The following is a 21,917-nucleotide window of genomic DNA, read 5'->3' on the forward strand; positions in this document are numbered from 1 at the left end:
AAACCAACCCTATACTTATTACATGTTACGTGGGGAGGCCGGGACCACGACCTGCAGCAATGTACCGGTGGGTGGAATGCGGAGGTCAGCTGTAATTAGGGAAGGTGGTGGCTCTTCCCGTCCTGCTGCTGCCTCACACCCCTCGCCGCCACGCCTCACGCCCGTGGTAAGCTCCGTGCGAGGGAGGTGGTGGTTGAGCCTAGATGCGTCAGGGGTTAAATTCTTGGTTTTGAGCTTAGAGTTACATATTCACGGATCTTTTGGGTACGGTTAAGACCACACATCACATTCACACACACACACGCACATACACACACCTCCCATACACACACACCATCCGTCTCCACTCCTTCAGAAACTCGAAACTAGGAGAAGGAAGACGCAGAGAAGAATCAGCCAGTCAAAATCATGCAAATGTCAAAAGGAAGTCAAAATAATCCCACAACAAAAGCGGTTACAGGCAATATTAGCACAGTATTTGACAGTAGTGACCAATTAACAACTCGAAACATCAATAATTACAGGTGTAGGTAGGTTATACGTCTACACCCACGCTAAATTATACTACTCTTTTGTTTAGTTATTTACCATACATCCCACCATACGTTAACTAGCCTATACACCAGCAGGGCCATCCCGTCAGCGAACACACCACACCTATGCTAATTCTGGCATTTCCCTTCTATTACGACAATGGAGGCAAAACACAGGAAGCCCTAGGGATATGAACCAAGCCCTGGCAGGTGTGTGTGTGTGTGTGTGTGTCCGGAAGAGAGAGAGAGAGAGAGGGGGTCGGGGTTGCATGGGAGCTGGGAGTAGCCTAACATTGAAGAGCACTCGTGTCATAAGTCTACCAGTTTCGTGCTATCTGACTTGTAACTCGCAACCCATATCTTGTTACTTGTATACGTAATGGTTGCCGCCCCCAGAGAGAGAGAGAGAGAGAGAGAGATGTAAAAGAGGAAGTGAGGTAGCGTAAGAGGCAGCCAGCAGTGTCAAAAGAGGCACAGTTCACCTCAGGGTACATTATACAAGGGTGGTCTGACAGGAGGAGGAGGAGGAGGAGGCAGGAAGGAGGGCGGGTAATAAGAAGAGAACGTTGGGAGTGTAAATTAATCGTTGTAACGGTGCTCTCTTTCTCTCTCTCTCTCTCCTTCTCATTTGTGTGTAGTTCATGCCGATTCAAGACCGTTATATAATTTGTGACTGTGTGATGTATTGCCTAACTTTTATATACTTCAATTATTTCCTATATCCTTTCTGTGGGTCGGGGTTACAGGCTGTATGACTTATTATATATATATCGTATGTGTATTTTTCTATCTCACTCAGTGTGTTTAATAGCAATAACAATAATAATAATAGTAATATAGGTATAGTAACGTACGATAATAGTAATAGTAATAATAATAGTTCCTCCCACTCTTCTGCCCTCATATACCTCACTATGTTTGATAATAATGGTTCAATAATAGTAATAGGAGTAAAAATGGTCGTAGTAATAATAATAATAGCCCCCCCCTATAGAGGCCGCCATCACTGCTCCATAACATATAGCATTTGAACTCTTCCGCCTTTATTCATCCCACTGTCTTTGATAATAGTGCTAATAATGATCGAATAATAGTAATAATAGTCGCAGTAATAATAGTAATAGTCCCCCCTATAGAGACCATGCACCACCATCCCTTTGATCGACTTATATATTCCTCCGACCTTATGTAGTTTAACTCACTGTGCTTGATACTACTACTACTACTACTACTAATAATAATAATAATAATAATAATAATAATAATAATAATAGTGATAGTGATGTATAGTAATGCAAATAGTCGATCGTAGTAGTAATAACAGTACAATAGTCCCCCCGAGAGGCCGCCACCACTGCTTCACAACATAGCATTTGAACTCTTCCACCTTTATCCATCCCACTGTCTTTGATAATAGTGCTACTAATGATAGAATAATAGTAATAATAGCCGCAGTAATAATAGTACTAGTCCCCCCTAGAGGCCGCCACCGCCGCGCAATCCTCGGGCCAAAATCACAACAAACCCTCGCCGGAGACACAGCCAGGGGGAGGCGCGGGGCACTAATTCGCACACCCCTCCACTGTGGCACCTCCATGGCGGCCGTCTGCACGAGGACACGGCCAGGCAGAACACGAGGAGCCATGGAGGACAGAGGTGAGGGCCGGGGAGACGAGGCGGGAAAGGAAAGCAAGGGAAGGACGAGTGGCGGTGACCCTGGGGGGATGGTGGTGCCCTATTTGACACCTGCTGATTGGCGCCAGGCAGACAGCCCCAGTGCCGCGGCGCCCACACCTCCGGAGGGTTCAGTGTGCAGGGTGCTATGTGGAGAGAGGGCATGCACAGGGTATACAAGGGCTGGGTACGGGTAGTCAGGCGCCTTCCCGGAAAAGTGGCTACGTAGGGCCAGCTCACCTTGGTGCTCCTCCCTCTCCCTTCCGCTGCCACACGGGGGGAAAAGGCGTTGGGAGCAGTGAAATGCTGAACTGTGCAGTGTGTGAGTGTTGTAGTGTGTTTAGGAAGTTGTTAAAAGCTACTGCTACTACTGTGAAATTTGTGCAAACGTTTATAATTGTAGTGCTCAGTATTGAGATGTGTTGACTAGTTTAAGTTTGCTGAAGTTCCACTGTGTGAGGAACATTATCTGACTGGAAATTACTTGTATGTGATCTCCCTCACTATTCCATTGCCTGTTTAGTGAACTTGGTGCCTGTAATAAGTCCTGGTGACACGTGCTTGATACTTGAGAAAATGAGTCCAGTGTGTGTGGCTGTGGTGAGTCACCTGTTTTTAGGGCCTGATGAAGTGACAAAGGGAAAGATAATGTTCCCTCTGCAGGCATAACTGCCAAGGCCATCAACTACTGCTAGTGTAAAGGAAGCTACTCCTTGTTAAGTGAAGTGACACCTTAACAGCTACCCACCCATGACATCATAAGTGATAACTTATTCCAGAACCATCAAAGTGTATTGTAGTGAACAATTTGTATGTTAAAACATAGTGGTTATGGTTAAATTTTGAACAGAAGTTGATGTTTGGGGCATTTCTATACTGTTCATGCCCTTGGTGGTCATCTCCGTCTCATTGGCCTTTGAACCTGTGGTGGGTAAGAGCCCACTACCCCGGGATACAGGGCATGTGTGACATCCGAGTACCACAGATTACCTTGCCCAGGTTTTCCCAGGTACCCATATATAAACCAGCCCAAAAGGGAGGATGAGTAGCAGGGTGGACTGTTCTCTCACAACACCAGGCTGATATTGAACCCAGGCCTGTGGATCTGTAGCTAGGCATGGTAACCACTACACCACTGAAGTGACAAAGTATCATAATTATATTTGTCGAGTGAGAGAATACAAAGCACCAGAATGGACCCCACAGTTATCTGAAGAAACCAATACAAACATGAATTGCACCAAGGAATGAGGTTATTGATGATGTGGACTGTTCATTATAATAGAAATATACATTGGTGGCAAGGTTTTTGTTATGGGTAGTTATGAATGTTGTGCAGTTGTGACTGGATATTTTCACTTTATTCCCTCCATGCTGCTCCACAATTTCAGGGAGTCAGTGTGGCTGTGGGGATGGCCGTAGATGTAATTTCTGACCCGTGATGGTTGTGGTTGTGTGGTTGTGATTGGCACTGGCAAATAAGAGGAGCGAGACGGCATGTGAAGGAAGGTGCAAGCCAAAAAGCTCACTCCATGCTTCCCGTGGAAATGAGAGCAGGGAACAGGTCTATGGGGAACCTGTTTTGTAACATAATCCATTTGAATTCAAGGCTGCACTCTCACTAGCAAAGTCTGCCTGCAAGTTCTGCCTTTGTGTGTAGGTTTTCCTTCCTATTACCTATATAATTTAGGTACTGTATTTAAAGGACATTATTTTGGTGGAGTAGTTTTTAAGGGTTTAGGAAGGGGAGTTCACTGTTATTTGTTATGATCTCATGTGTGTATTATGTTGTCTCTTTTCCATCAATCAAATTCACTTGACATTACAGACAAATGGGAAGAAGTGTAATCTCATTCATTTGATTGTAGGATATGGTTGTTGTTAATTAATTTAAAACATGTTTATCTGCCTCCAGTTTGTTGAAAAATACTCCTGTGCTCTCGTTTACTGTAACTATTTGTTATTTAAAGTTGCATTAATCTTCTCTTTGGTACATTCTACAGAAGTGCCTATATTGCTGCTATGTGATATATATAACTTCCCACTCTCCACTGTCTGTGACATTTACCATTGCCAATATCCATGAATGTCTGTTTTGGCCCCATTATTAGGACTATTATTTAATATATTAGTCATCTCAGCCCCTGATAATCTAACAATTGTCTTTGTGCAGGTCTGCCATAGAGGAGTCTCACCCATGCCCAAGCCTCAGCCTTCAGGACAAAAATGGAAGACTTCCCTAAGCTCCACATGACCTCCCCTCCCTCCAGCCTCTCGTAAGCCTTTCTATCTCTTGCATGTTGCTTTTTATATGGATGTGATTGCCAGTGAAACTTAGTTCAGTGAAAATGCCATTTCAGTCTTTCATGTTGAATGGTTCCAGATTATGTCTGAATATAAATTAAGATTAAATGTTCAGTAATTGTCACCATTCAATCTGCCTCTTCCAAAAGCAGAATAGGTATGCAGTTCACCCTCCATTTTGGTGGTTGTTGTCTCTCATATTATTACAGAGTTTTTAATGTTCACCATTAAATAATTTAATTTACAAGGCCTTTACTTTGTTGAGAGGAAACAACAAAACAGAATCATTGGGACCTTGTTAATTGTGAGGACTACATATGTTTTGGAATGAGAAGGAGGGCTATAAGAACAGTAAATAGAAATGTTTGAGTTAGTGAGTTAGTGTTGTAGTTGTAATGTTTATTTTATAAATTAAGGGTGAGGCTATCAGGTGTGGGAACTTTTTTTATAAAACAACTAATGTAATATTCTTATTGTGGTGATGTAGTGACTGCTAATGTTTCAGTCACATTAGCAAGGGTCAAATAGCTGTCTGACACTCAGCCAACATGGGACTGTCTAACCTTACTGAGTGGGGAATTGGCAGAAAGCTGTCAGTACTGCTGCGGTAGTCATGTTGATTGTCAAATAAACCCTTACAGGCTTATATACCACTAAAACAGAGATAAATGATGTGGATAAGTGCAGAGATAAACACCCTGATAAAATAAGGAGATAAATCCTTGTAAGTAAGGCCTGCATTATATCTTGTCCTCACTTTTAAACTTTAATTGCAAAGTGAACCAAAGGCATTTTTGTGTTTTCCATTTTATTTTTTATATCATACAATAATGTTTTATATAAATGTACAAACCAACCTAAAAAGTTTAATAAAATAGGGATGTGGAAAGGCAGAAAAGTTATGCAGTCATTATATGAGTAAAATATTTTAACTCTTTAGGGAAGAAGGGAGAATGTTTACTCTCACATCCTCTTCCTTTGTATGTTCCCAGAATGAAAAAAGCAAATTTCATACTCTACAGTAGGATTGGCTAGATCTTGGAGAACCACAGGAAATATTTAATATCTGTGGACGGGACTAAATCCCAATGTTTACAATTCATTATCAGATTGGAGTTCAATTAAAGATGCTGTTTAATCTTACACCTGTCACCTGTTAACAAGATATCAGTTAGGCTTTTATCTGGTGAGGGAAGTGAGGGTGCTGATATCAATTGTATAGTAGCAGCAGTAGGGCTTCTCTCCCTCCCTCCCTCCCTTCCCTCATTTATACTCTGATATTTCTAGACTTCCGGGATAATTTTATTTATTTTTCTTGACAATTTTTTCATTGTATTTTAGGATATAATCTGTGCAAGCAACATCCAACATTGCAATCAATGAAATGGGCCAGTCAATGTAAGAGACAGCTTGGTGTGGGTTGTTAATTTTTGTAATTGTGCATTTCCTTGCTTGCTTAGCTTTTGCTACTTAAAGTGATTAATTTGTCCAAAATTGCAATCATTTGGAACTGATGGATAGCATGTGTGTTATCTTATCAAGTCGTCTTTGGTAAAAAAAAAAAAAAAAACAGTAGTGAGACCTTTTCAAGCTTCCACTTAACCAACTTTGGGCACTAACTACTTAGTATATGACATTGGACAATTGCAACAGTAATTGATGTTATTCTTTGTAAGGTTGTAAACTACTTTCATGTTGGATTCAATACTTGGCTGCTGCCATGAACCACTGTCTCACTCTACACTATTGTTTGTTGAATATAACCTTTAGAATGGGAACTCATTGTGACCACAAGGGGTGTCCTGCTAGTAGAAGGTAGGTGGAGAGCTTAATGTTAGGTGCTTGTGGGGCTTCATTTTCTCTTTGTGACATGATAACTCACTGATCCAGTGTTCACTTGCCCCCAGCTCCTCAGCCACACACAGACTGACCCAGTGGTGGGCACAGCACTCTAGGTGGCACCTTATATAAATCACACATACAAATGACAGGGAAAAAAGTTTTGCTACAGATATACAGTGTTAAAACACAAGGGCCAATTCTTTCCCAGGCGTCCCTTCGTCATGAAAACATTGTGTGAGTTCAGGTGTTGGCGTAGGTGTCTGAATGCTGTCTTGGGAAGCAAAGTGGGAGGAAAAGGTTTGCGAGGTGATGTGAAAGTGAACATTGCTATAATGCTTTAGTGAAGATACCACTTTTATGCAAGTGTTGTGTGCATACGACATTTACTAATGTTTGTATATGTACATTTATATGTAATTTCACCAAAGAATATGGTGAAACAACATTGATGGCTACAGTGCTTTGAACAACTGCTGTAGCTTAATGATTTTAGCTGCACATCTCTTGTTGCTTGCATATGCATGTGTTGAGTAGTAACTGATCTGCATGTCTTTTTTAAAAGACCACCTTTGCTTTGAGAATATGGAGTTAAGGAACATTGATTCTGAGACAGGATGGAAGAAGTGTGGTATACATGTGAGGATGGCAGATATTTCATACTTGGGTGAAGGGGATGGCGAGGGGAGTCAGAGGTGTCTGTAGAGAAGGGTCTTGTTGCTAAAGGGAAAATGGTGCTGCATGTAAAATTTGCCACCACTTCCAGGGATGGCTTGCTGGCTCCCAGAGTGTCCACTCCACCCATCCCCCGCCCTCGCAAGACATCCTCCCTATCCTTGGTGTCCACCCCCAAGCACCCGGCCTCAGCGCGCCACCCCCCACCCACACCCCACACCAACGGCCTTGAGTACCACCACAAGTAAGTTGCTGTAGCCTCCACCACAGCACTCCTCAATTCTTCTTGCTGGTGTGTGTCTGCAAAGGCCCAGATCAACAGCTGTATGGCACATTTTTTTGCAATTAGTAGATAACTTGTATTCTGTAACTAATGGCACTGCTGCTGGGGTTTGAGGGAGAAACTTCAGATGAATTTGAATGTTTCTTTTGCACATTTCTGCATTTTTCACTTTGCTTAATATATTTTGTTGATTCCAGTAAAAATAGCTGTGGCCACAATAGTATGCAGCGTGCTCCCTCTCTCGACTCAGCCACCCACAGAGACGTTCCTCTCTCACCCATAATGCAGCTGCGGTGTACCCACAGTGACAGGTTGGTGCTGCGTGATGCCTCGGCCTAGGGTGAAAGGGAGGAATGCTGTGCTGATCAGCCAGAGGACCTTCCATTATAAGTGATAATAGACAATAATGACTTTTTAGGGGGCTCCTTCACATGTATAGTTTATTTGAGGAAATTGGCCCTAAAGTAAAGGCACAAAAGAATTTTTTCCCTGACATAATTGCATTGCTTCATGACATTCTCTTCCACACAGTGAGACGGAGGAAGAGAACGGTTGCAATATGCAACAGCACTGTACACGCCCCAGTCCAGCCCCTCACCCTGGCAGGCATCACAGGAGATTGCCTCAACAGCATCATCAGCAACAACAACAGCAACAGAAGCAGCAGCAACATTCCCACAGCTTACCTGCGACTCCAAGGGTTAATGGCAGCTCGCATCACTCAGGCCTCAATGGCAGCCTCTTCCCTCTGGGCACCTCTCCCTCCTACAGTGCTCTTCCTTACCTGGTTGCAGCACAGACAGCCGAGAGCAACCACATCATGTCTCCCAGCACCAGCCATTACATCACGTGCAGCACTGGGGAGAGCCAGTTGGAAAACTCCTCCCTTCTGGGGTCTCATGACTCCAAGCTGTCTGGAGTCATTGACTACAGCAGCCTACCACTGCCAGAGGGGAACCAGGAGCCCCTCAAGCGGAACAGGGACATCAGTCGACACATGAGTGAGCCGTGCATCACCGAGGCCCAAAGGTGTTCTGAGGGGCTGTCTTACTCCCCAAGGAGACGAGGGACAAGGCACAGGAGCAAAGGGGGGTGCCTTATTGCTCCCAAGGAAGGTGGAGTGATGGACAACATAAAAGAGAGTGGTCAGAGTGAAGGGGAGGCAGAGGAGAACAGTGCACTAGAGGTACAGTGGAGGTTCATTCAGACTTTGGTGTCAGAACTGAATATAACCAAAGCCAGTAACAGAAAGTTGATGGGAGAGTTACACCAAGCCAAGATGGAGATACAGGTTCTGAGGGCTTCCCTGGACTCCTTCACCGAGGGAGGCTTGCAGCCCGGGACAATAGCTGGTACTGTGCATGTCGCTGTTTGTGATCGTGCTCAAAGTGTCTGTCTTTTTACCTTGTTATTGCCGATACAAAAGAGTATGTCAGTGGCTCTTTTTTTTGCAAATTGTCATACTTTTAGATTCGCTCAACAGAAAATGTTGAATAAGAGAGCAAGAAATGCAGTTTGTTGGCAGTGCTTGAAATGGATTTATGCATCTTTGTTCTTTTTAATGAGGTTGAAGAAATTGAGTATAGTGTTCTTATAGATACTGTAGTGCAGTCTTAGCAAAAAAATCCTACTTTGAAAAACATGCAAAAAAAAAAAAAAAAAAATCGTTATTTACTGGTATATTACCTTTCTGATTATTTTACGACTGGATCCATTGATTATACCTTCATGTCTCTTGGCTGGATGATTCCTTAATTTTCTTTTTCCTGTGGACTGTTTCAGAAATGGTTGGTCAAATTCACGCAGCCCAGAAGGTGCGTGACGAGGCCATGATGTCCCGGATCAAGCTGGCCAACGAGGAGCGTGACGCAGCCCTCACACACAGCCGCACTCTCATGGAGAAGCTCAGCGTCTCACCTCAGGCCACCGCCAGCACCTCCTGCAGTGCTCTGGAGTTACCAGAACACGTAAGTTATGTCCTGATTTTACTTTAGCGCCTCCGTGGTCTAGTGCTCAGCGTTCCTGGCTACTACTACATGGGCCCGGGTTCAAATCCTGGCCTAGGCAGTTGGCGTGCAGCTCACGCAGCCGCTGGACTGGTCGATAAATGGGTACCTGGGGAAACCTGGGGAAGGTAAACTGGCAATCTCGGATTTCACATGTTCCCGTGTCCCGGGGTAAATTGGTTCTTACCTACCACAGGCTGAAAGGGCCAATGGATCAGGGATGAGCACCGCAGCCACAGGCAACTATAGCGTATGCACCCACCTTTACCTTTACCTTGTTTCTTGAGGCCAGCCTTTCCCTACTTTGCTTTCCTTACAGAGGTATTGGAATGGAGAATGAAAAGATGTCAGAAAGTAAAGAGTGGGTAGCTGATATTCCAGACAGTGCACCTGATGAAGATTAGGTCTTAAAGTAACTGTTTTAGGTCATGTAGAAATTAAATTTTCAACCTGAAATTAATAGTTATCTTGAAATAGATTAAGGAAAAGTGAAATGAAAGGAAGTGTAGTAACCCACATCTATAGAAAACCTTATCTCCATAGTTGTCTGTAACATTATATTTTTGCATTTATTGCAACATGATGGGTTGATAAATGTTGCTGGTCAAAACCCACTAGTGAAGAGTTCAGTATCAGTTTTGGTATATTCTAGATAACAAATATTATGGATACTTTGCAAACATGGGGGACTCTCAGCTAATGAAGACCTCATTTTAAGCCGAACTCAAAAGAAATACTTTCATATCTGCAGGAACATCAGTCTGGCGGCAACAGCAGCTGTACCAGTTCTCCGAGACGCACCGACAGACGTCACAGGAAATCCAGTGACCTGATGCCTTCGTTGATGTCCTCTGGGAGCCCCTACACCTCCTCCCCCCCGGCCTTCACACAGGTACAACACTCTTAGCATCAGTGCCATTGGTGATGGGGAGAAGGTGGTGCGCTGTACAGATTCTCCTTTCCCTTCTTTAATGTGCATGGTGTGCAGGTGGTGCAGGTTTCCCCTCACATTCTCCCTTGTTGATATTCTACTCATTATTTCCAAATGTTACTGTTTTCCCAATATTCATCATTTTGGACTGAGTCATGATTGGTGCTACTCGCTCTGTAGTCAAATCACTTTTCTTTCTTCTCCATCCTTCACTGATTTCTAATAATGCAGCATTTTGAATGTTAAGACACTTTTCTTTTTGGCAGCCATCAGGGCAACAGTGCCTTTATTTGATGTGATCCACAATAAGTAAACCTGATGAGGAGGCTTCAAGATGGCTGCCAGTGGTCACATTCTGTAGAGGGAGCTCACCTCTCCGATATTAGAGATCAGTGAAATCCTCCCTCAACAATGGCATTGGACCTCGGGAACCATCACTCTGCAGTGTAGACAATAACCTAACATCCCATCATTGTTTATACATATACATTTCAACAGTGATTCCCATCCTTTTTTTATCTATTCTAACAATTCTGTCCATTTCCCTTTCACTTATATTTTGATGCAAGGAACTTTTACTTAGTAGTGCATATACTTATTTTTCTTTTGGAAGTAATGTGTACGTAGTGATTAGAGCCAGATGATGAACCTGTTGAAATTATTAGATAGGGTTCAAATAGTCTTTAGAAAGCTCTGAAACATGCTTCTTCTCTTCTCTGTGGAGCAGTATTGATGGGCTGGTTTGGGCCGGTCCTTCCTCTGCCAGGGCTCGCTCATAGCATGTGCCTCCTGCAGTGCATGTCGGGGCTTCCTGAGGCTGGTCTCTTGTGGGTTGTTCCTTGCATGTTGGAGTCTGCTCGTTGTAGCTCTTCTGGCTGGTATTTTGGACGGTGCACCAGTCCTGTGTGTGGGCATAGCACACATCTCTGACGACAGTTTTCATTATGTTCATATTGAAATATTTGGTGTTGAATTTAAGAGTGATCAATTACTAGTGGATCATGGAATAAAAAATGCTAAGATGCTGCTTTGAGATCAAGGGAATACTTTGTGAGTGATGAGTGTGGGCACCTAGGGATTGGAACAGAAGTCCTTGGGGGAGCGTGAGGCGGCCACACTGGCTCAGCTGGCAGCACTGGAGGAAGAGTTACGCACGCTGCGGCTGGCAACCTCAGCGGCCCACCACCACCACCACCACCAGTGTGAGGGAGGCGATGGGGGGATGTCAGCCACACAGGGTGAGTGTTGCTGGGATGCCTGTGTTAGTGAAACAGAGTGTTGATGTTTGCCAGGAGCCTTTGATATTAGCAAAGTTGTTGCTGGCTGTATGGATTAGTTAAATGCTGACATATTCCATCTATATTGATTGTTTATCTTATTGTGTGTTGGCATTCTTGGGTAGGTTGCTAGCACCATTGAACCTTTGAGTTAGGTCATACAGATTTATAAATCATAACATGCCCTCACATACTCCCAAAGCAGAAATGCTTCATTACTTAGTCTTTCATTCAAGCCTTGAGGAGCAGTTATTGTACTATTTATCTTTTGGATAACCTTACAATGCCACTTATAATTAACTATACCTGTAAGACAGGGTAAAACCTGGCTAATCTGGTGGACCCATGCTGGGAAAGATACTGTCTGAGTGAAAACATTTCTAGGACACTGAAAAGTCTTATTTTTTACATAACCATAAATGAATGTTGCTCTGCATCTACACCACCTGTGCCTGTGATTGTGGCAGATTCTGGACTCTGGTAGAATCTGGTTTGGGCTCTGAGGCACTGTTATTTTTGGTCTCATTCTGCCCTGTGGTGACCAGTGACCAATTTTGTGAAGAGTGATAGGCAGGCCATCAATACTTGTAAACCAGAAAAGTGATTTCATTGTATGGATCTGCCTGTGGCACAGAGCTTGGAAGAGAGTCAGTTTTAATGAGGGGAGTAAATGTCAAGAGTGGATGCTGGTCAGTCCATAACAGCACTACAGCAACATAACTGGAAGTATCTGTTGCTTAACTCATAGTAGATTAAAAGCTAACCACAGGAAGAACAATAACAAGAGTATTATTGGTGATGAGAAGCAGCCAGAGCCCTGCCAAAGCCTATGGTGTGTGTGAGAGTATGGAGCAGAAAGACAATAGCAAGAAAATGCTAAGTAGAGATTTTCATACCAGAATGTGATCAGAACCAAGTCACATACACTCCTAGATGATGCTTCCAAAGATGATAATCTCCAATAATAAGTAGAGAGTCTCACAGAAACCCATGGATCAATTGGTAAATGGAGAGATGGTGGCAAGCCACTACATTGTGTTTGTGTGTGCAGCTCCAGAGAATAACACAGTTCACGCTGTCAGTGGTGTCTACCCAGTCCAAGATAGCAAGGTTTTGCCTCATTTGTAGGTTAGGAATTAATACTGGACTAACCCCTTAGGTCTTAGCAGTGTATCAAATGAGTACGTGGAGGGGCTCTGCTCACAGCTACGAGAGAGTGAAGCCTCCCGGTGGCAGCTTCATGACCAGTGTGCGAAGCTTGAGCGGCTCGTCAGTGTGCTGCGGAAAAAGGTAAATGGGCTGAATGTGGTGGAGTCGAGCATGGTGCAGGAGGGAACCAAGCTGACCCTGGTAGACCTCTCTTTACGTGGACCGCCACCCGCTGAAGGGACTTCCAGCTCAGGCCCCATCAACACCCACCCCTCCACCTCCTCAGAGGGGGAGCCCAAGGACAGCCTCTCCTCCCTGGAGTCTGTGGAAACAACCTCTGCTTCATCCTGGAAGAGAGGAGAGGTTCCCAATTCCAGCTCAGGTCATTCCACAACAAACCTGCATTCCAGTTATGTGTTGCTTCATTCCTCCAACCCCTCCCATGGCAATCATGCAAACCTTCTCTTCTCATCCATGGCACAGACCAGCCCCCACCAGTCACCTGCTGGTAATCAATCGATGTCCAGTGCACCTCCCTCGCTGGGCCCCACCTCCTCCTCCCCTTCCTTATCTGTCTCCCCACACCATAACAGTTATCATCACCATCATCAGCAACAACAACAACAACAACAGCCACAGCAACAAGGGACAAGCCTTAGGAATGATCCCAAACACCTCACTGGTGTCACTCTCGTAGGACCCATTACTGAACTTTGATTGCTGATGCTGCGATAGGAATACGCTGTGAGGAAGAACTGTTACTACTTACTACATCATACATTGAGACTTTCCTTTCCTACTTTACTTAAACTCCCATTATTAAACAAATTATAGTAAGGTGACAGGTTTCAGCATGCAGTAATGGTGTTATCTGGAGTACGGAGGAAACATTGCCTCCTACTCATGTTACCTTCTTTTCTGTGCTGCTGTCTATCTTAAGGTGTTGTCTCCGTCCTCTTACGGTGCAGTAGAACCTTGACTCCATAGCAGCGGCTGGGGCAGGGCTTGAGGACCCGTCAAGAGGCATAAAGAGAAGGACATTCAAAGCATATTCTCACAAACCAAAATAGTGGAATCAAAATATGGACTTAAGTGTTCAAACCCATTGCAGGAAGTTCAAATCTTGTAATCTTATTCTAAGGGAGCCTACTTAACTGCTTATTATTCCCCTTCCCAGTCTGTCAAGTTACATCTCTTAGTCACACCTGTCCCGTCATCTTCCTGAGGTATTGTTGTAAGCTAGCAGGTGATCAGGCTGTGTACTCTCCACCACAGGGGAGACCCAAGCCACTGCCACTTGCCTCATGTCCCCCTGTGTGGCCTACATACAGGGCTCTGCCACACGCACACGGGTAGTCAATGTTCTACTCTACTACATTTGTGATAAACTTGCCTTGTGGTTCTTCTAAGTTTCCTAGTGTGGTGCTTTGTGTCTTAGGGCTAGATCCCTCCCCTCCCCCCACCCTATAGTGTCAGCAGTCTTGTGCCCTGCTGTGGGTGTGCAGCAGACTCAAAATAGTATAGCGTTTGCAACTAATATTGTACATCTGCTGTTGTAGATCAGATTTTTTCCCCAAAAGATCTTGCTGTTATTGTACAATTACTTCAACCAAAGAAAACTAGAATTTCTACTTGTTTTCGATTGACAGTGTTAAATAGTTATACGTATTAGTATCGTCATCAACTTAACAAAGCCAAAAATAGATATCTGCCTCAGATTCTTTAAAAGAAATCATTTTAATCTCATTTCCAGATGTTTATAGTGTTGCTTTTTTATAGTATGTTATGCTATTAGGGTGTGAAGCAACAGCGAAACTCCAATAATTCATCTCTGTCAAAACAGTTTCAAATTCATTCCTAGGTTAGAGAACAAAAATATTGTTTGCATATTATTTTTTTACATTTCCTCAGATTTTTCTTGGTTATTATACTCTGCCTCAGTCCTTCCATTTTCTTTTCCATGCTGCCACTGCAAATTTTCTGTTGCTCCATTGGTTCCACCAGGGAAATGTTTGTGTGGTGTTCATGAATTATTGTTTGATGTTCATAGTTGTTCACGACCTGCCACATCATGGAAGCTGCCGCCACAAAAGCAGTCTTCTGGTATCAGGATATTGCCAGGATGACTTATTAAGAACTGCATTCATCATGGGCTTAATCCCTCACTTAATATGGTTAGGATTGTGACATCTGTTGGACAAGGTTTATTGGAAGAGCAGCTGTGCAGATTATGTATTTTTTGTATTTATGTGGTAAAGTTTATTTAACACATCTACTTAAAATGGCTTCTGAGACCTTCCTTTATCATGAGGGCATAGGGAAAAGATGAACCTATTCCTCTGGGCATTAACTTTGTCTTGCCTCTGCATGGACCCAACGGATGAGTCCTGTGACTGGATTCACTTTATTTACATAACTGCAAGTAAGCTCAGGAATGCAAAAAGCAGTGTAAAAAAAAGCCCACCAAGTTTTAGACAGTTACTTAATCTGTCACACAAATTACTAGTGCCATTAAACATTATTATTATTATTATTATTATTATTATTATTATTATTATTATTATTATTATTATTATTATTATTATTATCGTTATTATTATTTCAACAGGGTTTGTCACCCCACCCTGTCTACCAGGAAAGGGTTTATGATATATTTAACATTTCTTTTGAGTGAGTGACAAGAAATAGGCTTTTGTATTGCAAGATATTAGAATTTTTATCCTTTCCTTTTTAGTGAATCTCAGTATATAATTTTGGTTCATTTATATAGTTTGAGAGAATTTTCTTCTCTTTCATGCTGAACAAGTGTTTTATACAGCTTTACACCTGTCTAGTTTGTAGGATGGGGCAAGGGTACAGGCTGTACCTGTTACTCTATTTTTTATCCTAGTTTTTTTTTATTTTTTATTTTTATTTTTTGGGGTGGGGTGGGGGGGATAGGAGTATGTATGGTTTTGCATGCATACATGTGTGCATTCATACACTGATGCATGTATGAGTATTAGAAACCAAATTTTCATTCCATATGATAACATGTTGAATTTAAGCTTATCCAGTGATTTGAGAAGTCAAAACATAATGCAACATGCAATGATTGTTAATGAATCATAGATAACTGCTCAAGTCTCATCTTTGTATTCAAAATTTCACACATGTTTACTGTCAACCAACACTTTTTTGTTGTGTTATGTGGTTGCCGTGAAAACAAGTGTTTAGTATATATAGTTCACATAAACACCAAACATTTCCTTTTTTACCTAACTCCATTATTTCCATGTGGTGTATGATTATCTAGGTTGCCAGTGAGCATAGTTCTGAACCTCTCAATCTGAATATTGTGCCTACTAGCAAGCTATACTGATCTGCTCACTGTAATGCCTTGAGAGTAGAGAAGGTTAATCCACTTGTATTTCTAGGGTGATACATAGTACATTTGATTTTTGTCCCTTTTCCAAACCCTACTCACCCCAGCTCATTGTAAGAACCTCACAGCAGCCAGCTTGGTGCTGTACTGAATGGGTGTGATAAGGCCAGGTCTTTGTTGTCATATTACCATGATATATCCTTTACATGAAAAGCTGCCATCTCTGATAATGCTGGACATTAACAAGGGCCAGTTAAACTGCTCATCTACAAATTTGTACTTTGTAAGTGATCATAAAACATCTTTGCTTCAAGGCAGGCTATTGATCTTCCATGTGTAATGAAGAGCAACGAGTAGCATAAATAACATGTGTAAGTAGTTAAGAATATTGTGGTCAATGTATGGTGTGTACACTTTCTCATAGTGTCACCAGTTTACAGAGTATACCAAGGTAATACAGCTATGACTATGATGCCATTAGAATCTCAAGTTGGGAATTGTAGCAACTTCTTCAGCAACTCCTTATATTTTTTTGTTGTTCAATGCTTTTGTTGGCTTACTGTGGTAACGTCTTGACCAAGGCAACCCAAAATATGTATTGTTATCTCTACCTGTTGTGTACATGAATCTCTAAAGTGCCATTTTTCATTTTGCCAAGTTAGATGTATGTATTTTCTTTTTTCTTGACTTTTATATTAGTATGCATTATTATTATCACTTTTTGACAGAAAGCATAATGTATGCCAGGTTATTTCCCCATGTCTATTATTCCCACCACAATGCCAAAGTTCTGTATGTGTGTGTGTGTGTGTGTGTGTGTGTGTGTTTTATGTGTGTAATTCACCATTCACCTTGGTCTGATCATGCTCTGATCACCAGTCAGTACTCTCCTCGAATAAACCTGAAGATCAGGTGACAGAGCTTTGGGAACAGCTAGTACCCCCCCCCCCTCACCCCCCACCCCTAGGATGCAAATCACAACTTACAGTACCCATTCCCTGCTGGGTGGACAGGGAACACTGTCTGGTAATCAAATTTGGAACCCCACAGTTGTGAGGCGAGCATTCTGAAAACTGCATTATGAAGCACCGTTGTGTGCGTCAAGCGGGGGAGGGGACAGCTAGATCCGTGTGCATGTTTGTGTGTGCATGTGTACATTCATGCATCAATTTGAATTAAAAAGCAGTCAATAAGAACTGAGTTCATAGTCCTACTTGCAGAGCCACACTTTGGAACACAATCAGGCAGGAGCCTGACTGCCTCACCAGGCAGGACAGGACCACAGGAAATGAGCGTCTTGTTTGGTACCATAGCAAGGAAGCCCAGCAAAAATGTGAAGCTTGTCCTTGTCTGCCCTCATAGTCTCCCTAATTTGAAAAGTCATAGCATGAATGTTAGAAGACAAGAAGCTAATTATTGTATCAGATGATATGGCAGTTACATTCTCTTATAAGCTCTAGAAAATACTAAATCAAACTAATACTATATTATTTGACTAGTATGTAATTATGGTTAGCTGGTATTCATCTTCAATGAAATGCATATTTTTAATAGGGATGTATGTGTGTAATGCCAGACAGGAGGCACTTGATAAATTTATAAATACTGTGGCTGATCCATGATATATAGTGAAATTACATGATTGTAGATTTACATAATTCTTGTAGTGTAATTGGATTGTCCTGTCAATTGGTTATGATTAAAATATCAGCACAATTTACTGGGGACTGCTGAGGGTTGGGATGTTATAAAGATGGTCTCAAGTCCTTCCTCTCTGGATTGTCCCTGTTGTTGTACTCATACTTACTGGAAAGCATCATGTCAAGAGTCCTGACTTGGTACAGCCAGAGCTTCACCTGAGAGTATCATAAGGACTCAGTATTTTGCACACCCAACTTTCATATACACATAATGCACGTATTATCAGATGCCATGATAGACGTGGCCACCACAAGTACAATGGTATTGTTCTAAGACTACTTTGAGTTATGTTACATTGTCTGTGGTGTAGGTGCCTCAGTGCCATCACCCCAAAGGTTAGCGGCATCACCCCACCTCACCAGTCCCCACCATTCTTTTGTTCTGCAGAAGCCAAAGCAAATAATTAGGTTAGTTTTATTATTGTTTTAAGTGTATTTATGCTACCTGTACTTCATATGTATTATTAGGTAAAGCTGGATGAGCTTATTAGTGAGGTTTGTGTGGGTGACTATATTGGAAGTGAAATTCCAGGAAGGGATTTAGGTTTTTAGGATGACCTTAATTTTTTTTTCTTTTTTTTTATATTTATTTTTGGTGTTACGAAGGAGAACCGCTTAGGAAAGGCAGCCTGTCTGGCTTTGTTACATGTTGTCAGGGATAGACAGTGGTCCTTGTTCCCAGACTAATCACTTCATTCATTAGATATTTAATCTGTACTACAGGAATGGGTCTTATACATTTCAAAATAACCTAATTCTTAAGAATTTGATTTTAAAGTTAAGAAATAGACATTGTTTTTTGTTTCAACTAGTCTGTGTCTCTGCTAGGCAATAGGAATCAAGTGTTCCAGCATTGTCATAGGTCAAAAGTTATTGTATAGAAATATAAACAGATAGTCAGCTGTATCGACTTATGTTTATATTTTGTAGGAGGTTACTGTCATTGATGAAGTTATATTAGAGGAAGTCATAGGCTTTTGCATTGATGTAAAATAGAGAACCACTGAAACAATAAAGATCAGGTTTGTTATGATATAACAAGCAGCAAATCAAAGTTTATGCACTGATGCTTCCCAGCATGTGGTTGACATAGGTGATGATGGAATCAAGTGCATCGATACTTTCCTTTGTTCTTTGGTATCTCCCTACTTGGTCATTTGCAATGCATGTGAACTAAATAACAAAGCATTGTTACTTGCCTGTGTTGCTTGATATCTACTTACTTGGCCTGTAGTTGTGTGTTATTAGTTTAGAAGTTATTACGTTTCCCATTTTTATTTCATGAAGTGGTACCATAGTCAGGAAAGTAAGGGTTTGACTGGAGTAATAATGTATCTAACAATGCCCCAAAGATTACTACAGTATGCTGAAAGTTTTTGAAAGACTTCCCTGAAAATGCAGTAACAACTGTCATTTTACAGACAGTGTCATGCTCATAGGAAAGTACCAAAAATAAGGAAAAATAAGTCTGGTTTATGATGATCATTAAACACTTTCACTACTAACATAGTGCTCAAGTTGGCAATAAGCTGTGAAGCTGATGTTTTCTTATACATAACCGTGCTGCAGTGCTGTTGCTTTTTTATTTATTTTTTTCATAAGCCGTCCACTGTGCCATTGCAACACTTCAGCTACATCAGGAAAACACTCAGTACCGAACCTGCAGGTCATAAGTGCCTCAATACTTTGCTTTGAGTGTTGCCGTGAGGTCATCTCAGTGAAAAGTGGATGAAGAGAGAATCTTGATAATCAAGAATATCATGCAAACATTTCAAGAATGAAGCTTTATTTCATAGCCTTGTGCTTACTATCTTCATAAGCATAATATTCTGCCAGTTTTAAATAGATAGTTAGGTCATTGGATTGTTGTTTAATACACAGTAATTTTTTATTAGGTAATTTTTTAGTGCACAATTCTACCAGATATTTTATTGTTTGTGTAATGATGAGTGTATGTAATATTATACATATTATTGAAATGTAAAGGTGTCAAGCAGTTTATCAAGCACTGTATTTTAAGTAAGAATAAAACTGAAATGATTTTTTGGTGGCATCCATAACATAATACAAATGACAAAAGCTTCATCTGATACAGTATTGTTATCACTTGTATACACCTGTGAAATATGTGCTCAGAAGACTGTGCAAGGATGCAGCACCTCAAAGTGTGTGCGAGGCCACACCTGCAGTACACTTATAGAAAGGTTCAATTAGCAGAGCTTCTTACTATTAAAAAATAGTAGGAGTACATTCTGTATCTTCCACCCCAGGTGATGCTGTACATGTTAAGCTGATTCAGAAGAGCAAGGTATGAAATGTATGTTTATTTTTGGTTCTGATCATGGATGATATGATGATGTACTCTATTCATTGTAATATTCTACACCACCTTTGTGAATATGACTACCATCTATTACATTACTGGAATGACATTCATCTTTATCCTAGAACCAGATTGGTCATCCAAGGCACTCTAGAAAGTTTATGGGTGTTGCTCAAACTCTTGTAAGTGATGTCTCGTTATTCTTTTGGAATATACTTTGTCACTATAACTTGTTTGTAGGACCCTTTACATAAGGGAGCCATTGACTGTAAATTGCAATTGAATGTTATGGTTGCTTATGGTGACCTCCCATATGGTTAATCAATCCTGTGTATGCCATCAGATACCTTGACAAGGGAAGTCTTTATAAGTATGGTGACCTTGTTGTTTAGAAGGCATGGTATCTTGTACTATGTGTGGCAACAGTTTCAGCAGTGAGCACAGCATGCAGCAGAAGTAGCCTACATACTAAGTAGTGTTTGGTTGTGGAGCTTTGGATGAAGGGCTGTGAGGAGGGTTGAAAGGAATGGCTGCTACAGAAACAAAGGCACAGAACAGGCAGTGACAATAAGTCAACACATTACATGTAGCAAGAACATATCATATGAAGACCCACCATGATTGTTTCTGAATAGAAGAGCCTCCATCTCTCCTTAACACTGTACGGTTTGTCTCATCCACATCCTTGTGAATGTTACTTAAGTGCTGTTTGTTTTTGTACTTATTTGTACACTGCCGAGGGAGTGACTGAAGCTGTGTCACTGTAAGTGTTTGTTGGTCCCTCTGGCGCCTTAAGGCATGGAAACAACCGGCACGCACTGCACTCAACAATGCCATGTAGATCTTACTGAGATGTAAATACTGCTATTCTAATAAAATAATTCTTTCTCACTTCTGTTTTAAACCTAGATATGGACTTATCTAGCTTATTACTCAGAGGCGTAGGGGAGGCAGTGGTTGAGTGGTTAGCGTGTGGCCACGTGGTGTCCTGGAGGACTCGGGTTCACTCCCACCCGCCGCTACAAGCTGAGAGTTTTCAATCATCACTAAGTGACCTAAGTCTACTCACATACTGTCCTGAAGACCACCTACCAACCCAGACTTTAGATTAACTCTCTAAAGAGGATCTAAAATGGGCTCTGGGGCACAGCATGAGCCAAGCAAGATGGCGTAACAACAAAACATGCCATCGTCTTAACAGACTGCGACTAAACAAAGGAATGAACGAAACACATGAAAATTAATTCAGATCTGGAGAGGGTTTTCCGCTCCTTAACAAGTTAGTCAAAGAGGCAGGGCTATGTATCCCACTCACTGAGTGAGTCTGGGAGGCTTCCTGACGGGTCCACTACACGCTCCCTTCCGAACCTAGATTAGTTCCTGCGTTTTCCCCACTGAACTTCCCGATTTCTATGAACTTCGGAGAGCATGGGCATCCATCATCCTGTTTCCAATACAGCAGAACACAGTAGAGTATCCCACCGCTGCCACCACTTGTACTGCTCGGAATTCCCGCTCCCCAACATCCACACGACCTCATGCGTGGCACGAAACACACGAGAAATTTATCCAGACCGGTCCGGAAAGGGTTTACCTGCGTCGGGGATCGAACACCCGACCGGCCATTGTCTATCGACTCTAACTCGAGCCCTGTGGCTTGGCCCGGGGAACCCCCCATTGTTTACATATCTAGCGATGACCTGCGCATATAGCGATCTGTCTCACTGTTAGTCTGCACGTTAATTATCTATTTATGAAATATATATACGACTGCATGGTATTATGAATGGCTTGGGATTTGAGGGAAAGACAACGACTCTGTAAACCTTCCATTTCACTTGGCAACGTGGCTCATGAGA

General features: G+C 42.1%; 1 protein-coding gene across 7 annotated transcripts; it reads left to right on the forward strand.

The window, feature by feature from the left end:
• The first annotated feature begins 1,916 nt into the window (after positions 1 to 1,916).
• LOC126980415 (uncharacterized) lies at positions 1,917 to 20,949 on the forward strand. 7 transcript variants are annotated; one of them, XM_050830352.1, is made up of 10 exons: positions 1,917 to 2,189; positions 4,381 to 4,483; positions 5,853 to 5,909; positions 7,117 to 7,269; positions 7,506 to 7,619; positions 7,840 to 8,660; positions 9,091 to 9,275; positions 10,066 to 10,206; positions 11,321 to 11,483; positions 12,682 to 20,949. In XM_050830352.1, the coding sequence occupies exons 3-10, from the start codon at positions 5,896 to 5,898 to the stop codon at positions 13,386 to 13,388; spliced, it is 2,298 nt and encodes a 765-aa protein (XP_050686309.1). In that variant the 5' UTR covers positions 1,917 to 2,189; positions 4,381 to 4,483; positions 5,853 to 5,895; the 3' UTR covers positions 13,389 to 20,949. The 7 variants fall into 7 exon arrangements, with proteins under 7 accessions (XP_050686309.1, XP_050686330.1, XP_050686292.1 ...); XM_050830335.1 differs by lacking the exon at positions 5,853 to 5,909 and having other exon boundaries at positions 1,921 to 2,189; XM_050830345.1 differs by lacking the exons at positions 1,917 to 2,189; positions 5,853 to 5,909 and adding an exon at positions 2,236 to 2,379.
• The last annotated feature ends 968 nt before the right edge of the window (positions 20,950 to 21,917 follow it).

This window comes from Eriocheir sinensis, chromosome 4, assembly GCF_024679095.1.
Source record: "Eriocheir sinensis breed Jianghai 21 chromosome 4, ASM2467909v1, whole genome shotgun sequence".
NCBI classification, from domain to species: domain Eukaryota; kingdom Metazoa; phylum Arthropoda; class Malacostraca; order Decapoda; family Varunidae; genus Eriocheir; species Eriocheir sinensis.

Bases quoted from the DNA above. Each gene is read 5' to 3' on its own strand.
- LOC126980415 (XM_050830335.1), top strand. From the start codon at position 4,434: ATGGAAGACTTCCCTAAGCTCCACATGACCTCCCCTCCCTCCAGCCTC. The intron at 7,620-7,839 runs GTTGGTGCTGCG...TCTTCCACACAG, and splicing joins CGGTGTACCCACAGTGACAG to TGAGACGGAGGAAGAGAACG. The intron at 10,207-11,320 runs GTACAACACTCT...GTGGGCACCTAG, and splicing joins CCCCCCCGGCCTTCACACAG to GGATTGGAACAGAAGTCCTT.